Here is a 10,033-nt window from a genome sequence, read left to right as displayed (position 1 = left end):
GGATAACAGAACCGCTTTTAGTAATCGCGTCCCGGTGCTGAGCTGCTGCGTACGCGACCGGCTGTGGAGGTTCGCGGGCAGGCCAGCCAGCGCGCGAGGTGGCAGCCAGTGCTAGCATCTGTATTATGAATATCAAGGCAACTCATTTACGGAGGATCCCCACCCCTTCTCCCGCCTCCAGGGGGCGTGGCAACAAAGCGCGGGAAAACCGGCTTCGACTCCACCCCCACCCCGTGCTGGGGGCGGGGAAAAGGAGAGCCCTAAAATGGGAAATGGAAGCGAGGGTCGGTCCCATCCAGTCCCCGTGCTCAGGAAGCCTGCCAGCATGCCGCTTTAAGATCCGTTTCGACATGGCTCAGGCCACGCCAGCACTCTAACGTCACCTCTCCTCCACTTCCGGTCTGCAAAGCCGTCCCGGGCTCCTGGTGCCGGTTCCTTCCACACTCATAACTAATCCCGCCCCCACTGCAAGCGCTCCTGCAGAGGGAGAAGGTAGGGGTAACGCCATCGCCCAGGAGCTGGCCCGCGCGAGAACCCCATCCGTGCAGGTTATATGACGATTTAGACAGTAGGAAGACTGCAAGGAACTGGTCAACCAGATGACGTAATGTTTTGGGTAACGTCCCATTTTGTGACTTCTGCACGGCATGACTGACATTGGGGTTTAGCTTGAGAAGACAATGCAAGCGGATCTACGCATCCGGGCTTCGTTCAGAGTCAACGAGGCGCTCCTCAAAGTGCCCACCAAATAGAAGCTGAGAGTTCTTTTAATTTGCATAAGTGAACTGCAGGCTTCAAGGATTGTGGCCAATAGGGAGTGAGGGGGCGGAGACTCACCTGGGATAGTCACCGCCTCTAGAGGGAAAGCAGGGGATCAGATTGGCTTCTTTCTAAGCGACTGTAGCGGAAGCCAGTCATTTTTGAGATGCCCAGATGGGGCAGGTGGGCCCGGCGCAGCCAATGGGGAGAGGCATCTTCAGAAGGACTAGGTTCCTTGCCCAATGAGGCTGGGAGGACTGTGAGGGGCTAGTTCCGAGCGGCAGTACTTAAGGCCAACCCAGTGCGGGGCCGGGAGGGGCGCAGTGCTGAACGACGGGAGCGTGGGCCAATGGCGAGTGCGGAAGCGGGCAGCCCAGACCTGGAACGCGGAGGGAGCTGAAGGAGGGGGAGGCTGAACGGGAGAGAAGCAGGAAGTAGCGGCGGCCGCGGGGAGGGCGGCGGCGGTGGCGGTGGCGGTGGGAACAGGCGAGAGACCGCCGGGTCTCGGCCTGCACTTGGAGCGGAACAAGTAAGCATACCTGGGGTAATACCCGCCCTTGGCCCCGCCCCCGGGGGGGCGGGTAAATACCCCCGCCCCTCCCCCACTTGGTCAACTACCCCCTTCTCCGCGCCGCCCCCCTGGGGCGGCTTCTAGGAAGGCCCCGCCGGCGCCTCCATCCCTTGAGGCGGATGGGCGAAACTCCCAGCCTGTTGAAAGCACAGCCCCCTGCCGGGTAAACGTGGAGGGAGGGTCAGGGTCCCCAAGTCTAGGCGCCCCGAGCCCAAGAGGCGTCCGAAGCGCGGCCCGGTGACTGGAGGCTGCGGGATGTCGCGACCTAAAATGGTGTCCGTGTCCGGGGGCGGGGGCGGGGGAGCTGGGCCTGGCCGGAGCGGAGCCTGCACCCCGACTGGGTGCGGGTCAGCGTCCGGGCCCGGGCGGGACTCAGGCTCGCGCCCCGGTCCGCTGCGCGCCTTCGGCTCACTCGCGTCTCGAGGGATCCTCGGGAGTCTGCGGGAGGAGGAGGCTGTGCTGCGCCGGGACGAGGGGAGGAGGTCGGAGTTGGGACGGACCCCAGTCGGAGAGCTGCGAGTCACGCAAAGACCGTCCCCTCCCCACTCCTCTCTTTCCACGCGCCTTCCCTACTCCCGTGAAGTCCTGGGCCGGGAGGTGCTGCGCGGCAGATCCCGTGGGGCCTGGCCTGGCCGGCGCCCGTCCTTCCCTCCGCACGCTGGTGGGAGCGGGAGAAGCGCGGTGCGCCTCAGTTTCCCCCGCGGCTTTTCCTCTGTACACCCCGCCCCCTCCTCGAAACCCCGGACATCTCCCCGCGCCGGCCCTCGGCAGATGGCAGGGACTTAATTCCACCCGCTGCCCAGCTTGGCGGCAGCCTAATCGCCCCCGGCCGCCGGCCCCTCGCCCTCCTCTGCGCTGCAGGCCCCGGGCCAGGGGAAAGGGCAGTGGAGCCCCCTCCCGACCCAGGCCAGTTCACCCTCTTCCTGTTTAGCCCCTTCCTTTGGCGTTTGGGGAAGAACAGAAGGAAAGGGGTGGGGGGAGGGCCAGAGCCCAAGAGTTCAGGCACAACGGCCGCAGAAAAGGCCTCAGCCGTGGGGTGGTGGGGGTGGGGGGGAGCCTCTTTGGCCTTGAGTTCCCGCTGCTTGGTGGACTGTCCGCTCCTGGCTATCTCATGACCTCTAAGTCACTTGGACGCCAAAGGGGGAGTTGCTTGGGGAGGGTGAGTGGGCATATGTTTCCTTGTAGTCCCCAGTGATCTGTGCTTCACCAGCCCGCTTTTCTGGTGGCCAGGGTGGAAGGTAGCTCGGGTTTCTCCTGTTGGGGAGACAGCCAGGCAGAGGAGGGCCCTGGCTCTCCATCAGGGCAGAGGCAAGGGATGGAGGGCTGTGTTTAAACCCAGAAACTGCAGAATTAAGTAGGGCGTGATGAGGGGAAACTTCCCTTTCTTTCTCTAGTTGGTACCCTCTTCCTCTACCCTACCTTCCTCCCAGCATTGCCAGCTGCCACCTGCTGGGACTATCTCCAGTTTCGGTCTAAAGGCTGGCAGGAGGTGAGAGAATTGGCCCTGGGAAGTGGCTTGCATCCTGGGCAGAGAATGTGTAAGGACAGAGACTTCTTCAGTTTCTTCCTCTTAGATATGGAAACACTTTTGAGGAGAAACTGGTGAGGAACAGACCCGGGTTCCCCACAAGCCCTAGGCTAGCCTTCTTGTTGGTTTAGTGCCACATGAGTCTTGTGGGATGTGTGTGTGTGTGTGTGTGTGTGTGTGCGCGCGTGCGTGTGTGTGCACGCGTGCGTGTGCGGGCGCGTACACTGGGCCAGGTTGGGGTTGGGCGAGACTTCCTGGACTGGTGTTGCCAAGGGAAAATGAAAAGGGGAGGAGTATGAGTTCGGAGCTCAGAGCAGAAGTGACAGGAGTGAGGGGGATTGGCTTTTCCCCTTTGTGGCGGCTGTGCTGGGTAAGTTACCCTGGAGTTTTGGCCCTGAGAGAGCAGGATCCAGGGAGAGTGGAAGGGAGGAGGGGCTGGCCCAGGGAGGGCCACGGGAGGGCAGAGGCACTCTGGGGAAGGTAGGTGAGCTAGCAGCAGGTGTTTGTGACAGGAGAGGCCTAGGCTGGGGCCCTTGTGACCAGGGTGCCGTCACGGTTTTCCCCTCTGTCTCTTTGTCTCTTTCTGTTCCTGTGTCTTATTCTTTCCATCTTGGTCTCTTGGGTGATTTCCCTCAGTCCACTTCTCCTTGGTAACCAAGCTAGATCTCCAGGTGCCAGTGATGACCCCAAGTCCCCACACTTAACCCCTGATTCTTCTCTCTGACCCCAGTCCTGGATTCTCAGTGCTTATTCCTTCCTAGCTCCTCCTTGACGTGACTAGTCCTTGTTTGTCCCAGCTGTAATAACAAATCTTCTGGGTTCTGACTCTCAGGGTTACGATTCCTATCATGCTCAGACTCACCCTGTAATGTATGGATTACTTGGCCCTTCTTTTCAAAAGTAAGGCAGTGGACAGCAGGCCATTGATAAAGCTGGAACTAGAATCATTTCTTACATCTTGGTCTAAGTCACTGTTTCTTTGTACACTGACCTTTCAGATCTCTGTGGACCCCCAGAAGATCCCTGAAGAAATTGTGAATGGGTCCCGTGCTGCCTTGAATGAGCCCTTAGGCCCAGAGCATTGTGTACATTTTGCTCCTTTATTGATTAATTGATTGGTTCTGTGCGGGGCCCAGGAGGGGCTGAGGCAGTTTTAACCAAGATGTTCACTGAACTCGTCTTTCTCTGTTGCCCTTGTCTCTCAGCTGTGTTTCTGAGAAGTGCCTTTTCCTCGGCTTTTTCTGGATCTTGATGTCTTCCCTGGAATGTGCACACTGTCTCTCTTTCAGTTTTAGGGTTTGGCAGACCTCCACCAGCTCCCTAGGATTTGCGCAGCGGTAAAGGTGTGCCCAGGTCACATTGTGCGCGGGTCCTGAGCAGGTGAAGCTGGAACTCTCCAGGGAGGAAGGCCGGGGTCCCTGCCTCCAGAGGGCTCAGTTTCTCCTCCTTTCTTCTGTTTTCATCAGGTTGGGGACCCGCTGCCATGGGGGACATGAAGACCCCTGATTTCGACGACCTCCTTGCTGCCTTTGACATCCCTGACATTGATGCAAACGAAGCCATCCATTCTGGGCCAGAAGAAAATGAGGGGCCCGGAGACTCAGGGAAGCCAGAACCCAGTGTAGGGGGTGAATCTGGAGAGGCAACAGCAGCAGCTGCCCGGGATGGCCCCGAGGTTCCAGCCCAGACCTCTGATCATGGCCTGCCACCCCCAGACATCTCAGCAGTCAGCGTCATTGTCAAGAACACTGTGTGTCCCGAGCAGCCTGAGTCCCCGGCTGGAAGTTCAGGAGGGGACGGGGCCCGGGCTGTGGGGGTGACTAAGGAAGGGCCTGTGGGACATCGTCTGATGCAGAATGGTTTTGGGGGCCCTGAGTCATCCCTTCCAGGTACACCCCACTCTCCAGCTCCTCCCAGTGGGGGTACCTGGAAAGAAAAAGCCATGGAAGGCAAAGCTCCTTTGGACCTTTTTGCTCATTTTGGGCCTGAGCCAGGGGAGCATCCTGATCCCCTCCCTCCTGCTGCACCCTCCCCGCCTCAGGAAGGGGCCATGACCCCACCTCCTTTCTCTTCTCCCTTTGAGCTGTCCCGGGAGAATGGCCCAGCCTTGCTGTCGTCTGGTTCTCCCCCACCGCTGGGGACCTTGAAGCAAGACAGCCCCATTCATCCTCCGGGCCTAGCCGGGCTAGGCTCTGGCTCTAGCCCTGAGGCCATGGACATTCCTGCTGGCACCTCCCCTCCCCAGGTTGCGGGGGTGCCCTTCTTCAAGCAGTCTCCAGGGCATCAGAGCCCTCCTGCCTCCCCCAGAGTGCCCCGCTGTCAGCCCCTGAAGGAAGAGGAGGAGGAGGGGCCGGTGGCCAAGTCTTCCCCCAGAAGTCCCCAGAGTCCCTCTAGTGGAGCCGAGGCCGCAGATGAGGACAGCAACGACTCCCCTGCCTCTTCCAGCTCCTCAAGGCCTCTCAAGGTGCGGATCAAGACCATTAAAACGTCCTGCGGGAATATCACAAGGACGGTAACCCGGGTCCCGTCAGATCCCGAACCCCCTGCCCCCTTGGCCGAAGGGACCCTCCTAGCTGAGGCTGGCCTCCTGAAGCTATCCCCTGCGCCCCCGACCCCTGAGGGTCCAAAGGTGGTGAGCGTCCAGCTGGGTGACGGTACACGGCTAAAAGGCACCGTGCTTCCTGTGGCCACCATCCAGAATGCAAGTACGGCCATGCTGATGGCGGCCAGCGTGGCCCGCAAGGCCGTGGTTCTGCCTGGAGGTGCTGCCACCAGCCCTAAGACGATGGCTAAGAATGTGCTAGGTCTGGTGCCCCAAACCCTGCCCAAGGCCGAGGGGCGAGCGGGGCTGGGGGCCGGGGGGCAGAAGGTGAACGGTGCCTCGGTGGTGATGGTGCAGCCCTCCAAGCCGGCCCCCGGGCCCGGGGTGGGCGGTGGCACGGTGATCTCGCGGACTCAGTCTAGCCTGGTGGAGGCCTTCAACAAGGTCCTCAATAGCAAGAACCTGCTGCCTGCCTACCGGCCCAACCTGAGTCCTCCGGCCGAGGCCGGGCTGGCCCTGCCTCCAACGGGCTACCGCTGCCTTGAGTGTGGGGATGCCTTCTCACTGGAGAAGAGCCTGGCGCGGCACTATGACCGCCGGAGCATGCGCATCGAGGTCACCTGCAACCACTGTGCCCGCCGCCTGGTCTTCTTCAACAAGTGCAGCCTGCTGCTGCATGCCCGAGAGCACAAGGACAAAGGACTCGTCATGCAGTGCTCACACCTGGTCATGAGGCCCGTTGCTCTGGACCAGATGGTGGGGCAGCCGGATATCACGCCCCTGCTGGCTGTCCCTCCTGCCCTCGGACCTCCAGCCTTGCCTGCCCTGGGCAAGGGGGACGGGGCCATCACCGCCGCCATTACTGCAGTTCCTGCTGAGGCCCCTGTGCTGCCGCTCTCCTCCGAGCCCCCTGCTGCCCCTGCCACCTCGGCTTACACCTGTTTTCGCTGCCTGGAGTGTAAGGAGCAGTGCCGGGACAAGGCGGGCATGGCTGCCCACTTCCAGCAGCTTGGGCCCCCTGCCCCTGGGGCCAACAGCACTGTGAGTTGCCTTTCACTGCCCTTCCCCGGTGTAGAGCCCGATGCCCGGGGAGTAGGACCTGGGAGGGGGTTGGGAGCTTAGGGGAAGTCATCGGGGACAGGCCACTGCTCACTGTCTTGTTTCTACCCCCTCGACAGGTGTGCCCCACCTGTCCCATGATGCTCCCCAATCGCTGCAGCTTCAGCGCCCACCAGCGTATGCATAAGAACCGGCCTCCCCACGTCTGCCCTGAGTGTGGGGGCAACTTCCTGCAAGCCAATTTCCAGACCCATCTCCGGGAGGCCTGTCTGCATTTGTCTCGCCGCGTGGGATACAGGTGCCTTGTACCTTCTTGCCCTGTTGTCTTGAGACCATCTATCCCCGCCCCCCAAGCCCACCGCTGTGCAGCTCGACACTTTGTGGTCTGGTACCAGCCTTTTAGCCGGTCTTTCAGGGAGCGCCCCATCTCCCCTGCTGAACCCCTCCGCCTGGGATCTGCCTGCCTTTGCCCTGCCCCCATGGAGAGCAGAGAAAGCCCCAGACCACTCTCCACACGCCTCCCTCAAGGAGCAGGGTCTATTCACCCCTCCTGTCCCCACCTTGCTCATGTTCCATCGCCAATGAGCTTCTAAGTCCAGCGGCTCCGGGGATGAGAGGGCTGGGGGATAGGCTGGAGCTGCTGCACCTTACCTCCACGCTCCGTGCCCCCCAGGTGCCCTAGCTGCGCAGTGGTGTTTGGGGGTGTGAACTCCATCAAGTCCCACATCCAGACGTCGCACTGCGAGGTTTTCCACAAGTGCCCCATCTGCCCCATGGCCTTCAAGTCTGCACCCAGCGCCCACGCCCACCTGTACACCCAGCACCCCAGCTTCCATGCGCAGCAGGCCAAGTGAGACCTGGGAAGGGGTGGGGCGGGCCGGAGTGGGCTTGGGGCCCTGCTGGCCAGGGTGTCTGCACTGTCCTCTCCGCCCACACAGGATGATCTACAAGTGCGCCATGTGTGACACGGTCTTCACTCACAAACCCCTCCTCTCCTCACACTTCGACCAGCACCTGCTGCCCCAGCGTGTCAGCGTCTTCAAGTGCCCGTCTTGTCCTCTGCTTTTTGCCCAAAAAAGGACCATGCTGGATCATCTCAAGGTATAGGAGTTAAGGGACAGAGGCGGGGGTGGGGGTGGGGTGGTGTGCTCAGCTGTGGTGACCTGGGGCTGGGGTCACATGGCCTTCAGAAAGTGGGGGTGTGGGAGCAAATGCCACTGGCCGAGCCAGGCCGTCCCCTGCAACGGCTGCACCCTTGTCTCCCTCTCTCAGAACACCCATCAGTCTGGGCGCCAGGGGGAGGACACTGCTGGGAAAGGGGCCGCGGGTGCCCTAACAACCCCCAAGGCTGAGCCCGAGGAGCTGGCTGTGTCTCGGGGAGGAACAACCGTCCCCACTGAGGAGTCGTCTTCATCCTCAGAAGAGGAAGAACTACCCAGCTCCCCCTCGCCCCCTCGCCCAACCAAACGGCCCCGGCGGGAGCTAGGGAGCAAAGGCATCAAGGGTGGTGGGGGCGGGGGCCCTGGAGGCTGGACCTGTGGCCTTTGTCACTCCTGGTTCCCCGAGCGAGATGAGTATGTGGCTCACATGAAGAAGGAGCATGGCAAGGTGAGTGGGGCTCCCCCTCGGGCATTGGTCTGTGTGGCCTTGGAGGGGCAGTGGCCTGGAGCCTGGCTCTGAGCTGCCCCGCCCTCTGCTCTCCCAGTCTGTGAAAAAGTTTCCCTGTCGCCTGTGTGAGCGCTCCTTCTGTTCCGCCCCCAGCCTGAGGCGCCACGTCAGGGTCAATCATGAGGGGATCAAGCGAGTTTACCCATGCAGGTAACCCTTGGCTGCTTGTCGCCTCGTCCCCCTCCTCGTTCTGCCCAGCAAGTGACCCACCCACCCCATGTCCCCAGCCCCACTAAGTACCTGCCAACCCTAGTCTTGTCTTGAGTGGACTGAAGGTTGAGGTCTCCTCTCTGGGAGGCCCCCATCCCGCCCCACCCCACCCCACCCCACCCCACCTTGAGTCCTAGACCTTGGTTTCTGGGCTGTTCCCCTGGTGCCCATGCTCCCCACTCTCCCCCTCTAGGTATTGCACAGAGGGAAAACGCACCTTCAGCAGCCGCCTGATCCTGGAGAAACATGTCCAGGTTCGGCATGGCTTGCCACTCGGGTCCCAGTCCCCTGGCCGGGGGAGCACCCTGGCTCGGGGCCCCAGTGCCAGAGCCCAGGTAGGCAAAGGCCCGGCCCGCTGTGTCGGGGCCCTGGGGCTGGAACGCTGCAGGATTCTAGGCCTTGGCCTCGGGAAGCTAGGTGGGGGTGCCCGGGACCATGCGGGGTGATGGGGAGGCCTAGTTTCTGTACTCTCTCCTCCAGGGGCCAGGACGGAAACGCCGCCAGTCCTCTGACTCTTGTAGTGAGGAGCCTGACAGCACAACACCCCCGGCCAAGTCCCCCAGGGGTGGGCCCAGCTCAGGAGGCCACGGGCCCCTGCGTTACCGGAGTGGTGGCTCAGTGGAACAGAGCCTTATGGTGGGGTTGAGGGTGGACGGCGGTGCCCAGCAGTGCCTCGACTGTGGCTTGTGCTTCGCCTCCCCGGGCTCGCTGAGCCGGCACCGTTTCATCAGCCACAAAAAGAAACGGGGTGTGGGTGGTGCCAGTGCCCTGGGCCTGGGTGATGGGGAAGAGGGCCCTCCTCCACTGAGGTCTGATCCAGAGGGTGGAGAGTCCCCCTTGCCTGCCTCTGGGGGCCCGCTGACCTGTAAAGTCTGTGGCAAGAGCTGCGACAGCCCCCTCAACCTCAAGACCCATTTCCGCACACACGGCATGGCGTTCATCAGGGCTCGGCAAGGGGGCAGCGGGGACAACTAGGCCTGGGCTTGGGTTGACCAGCCCTCTCCCCTCCCTTTTTGCCGGGAGCCTGGGTCACTGCTGCTGTGTGGTCCCTGGACTAGGGATTTCATCCTAATTCACATTTTGTTCAGCTCCTCACCCCCATCCCCCAAACACAACAGGCTTTTGAGGATTATAGTGGTTTGCAGTCCCCTTTGGGTTTGGCCCTTGGGTCCTAGTAGAATGGGCCCTCCATTTCTCCTGAGCCCAACACTAATTACCCTCCTGCTGCAGACCCCCCGAGGTGGGTCTGGGGGGTGGGAGGAGGGACTTTCCTAGGCCACTGGGGCCCTCAGGATGCTTCTCCACCCTCAAGGGCCTGGCCCTGCCCCTGTACCACCCCTCAGACTCCCTGGCACTTGAGCCCCCCCACCCCTGCAGTGCCTTTCACTTTTTTTTTTTAATCCAGAAATCCAGAGGGGGTTGGTGGGGACGAGTCTTGTCAAGGGAGGGCCCAAGGGAGAGGAGTGGACAGGCTCTCAGGAATCCTTTATTCTTGTAGTAATAATACTAACAGTGGGGAAATGGGAGGGAGAAAACCAGACCATTAAAACTGCTCATGGTTTAATCCCCATTCAGGCTCCTCTTTTTATGTGACCTAGACATTGGGGACTTGACAGGGAGCTGGTGAGAGTCAAAACCGGGGAAGCCCTTCCCAGGGACAAGGAGGCACTGATTGAGCCAAGGCAGGGAAGGAGCA

At 61.4% G+C, this 10,033-nt stretch overlaps 1 protein-coding gene across 7 annotated transcripts; it reads left to right on the top strand.

Moving 5' to 3' along the window:
• The first annotated feature begins 376 nt into the window (after positions 1-376).
• ZNF687 (zinc finger protein 687) lies at positions 377-9,905 on the top strand. Of its 7 annotated transcripts, XM_060622713.3 has the most exons (11): positions 651-1,288; positions 2,725-2,819; positions 4,148-4,238; positions 4,325-6,441; positions 6,579-6,757; positions 7,133-7,309; positions 7,398-7,560; positions 7,732-8,067; positions 8,165-8,277; positions 8,531-8,672; positions 8,818-9,905. In XM_060622713.3, the coding sequence occupies exons 4-11, from the start codon at positions 4,342-4,344 to the stop codon at positions 9,310-9,312; spliced, it is 3,705 nt and encodes a 1,234-aa protein (XP_060478696.2). In that variant the 5' UTR covers positions 651-1,288; positions 2,725-2,819; positions 4,148-4,238; positions 4,325-4,341; the 3' UTR covers positions 9,313-9,905. The 7 variants fall into 7 exon arrangements, with proteins under 7 accessions (XP_060478697.2, XP_060478700.2, XP_060478696.2 ...); XM_060622711.3 differs by lacking the exon at positions 2,725-2,819; XM_060622716.3 differs by lacking the exon at positions 4,148-4,238.
• Positions 9,906-10,033: the final 128 nt, after the last annotated feature.

Source organism: Panthera onca, chromosome C1 (genome assembly GCF_046562875.1).
Source record: "Panthera onca isolate mPanOnc1 chromosome C1, mPanOnc1 haplotype 2, whole genome shotgun sequence".
In the NCBI taxonomy this organism is placed as follows: Eukaryota; Metazoa; Chordata; class Mammalia; order Carnivora; family Felidae; genus Panthera; species Panthera onca.
This window is presented reverse-complemented; position numbering and strand designations above follow the sequence as displayed.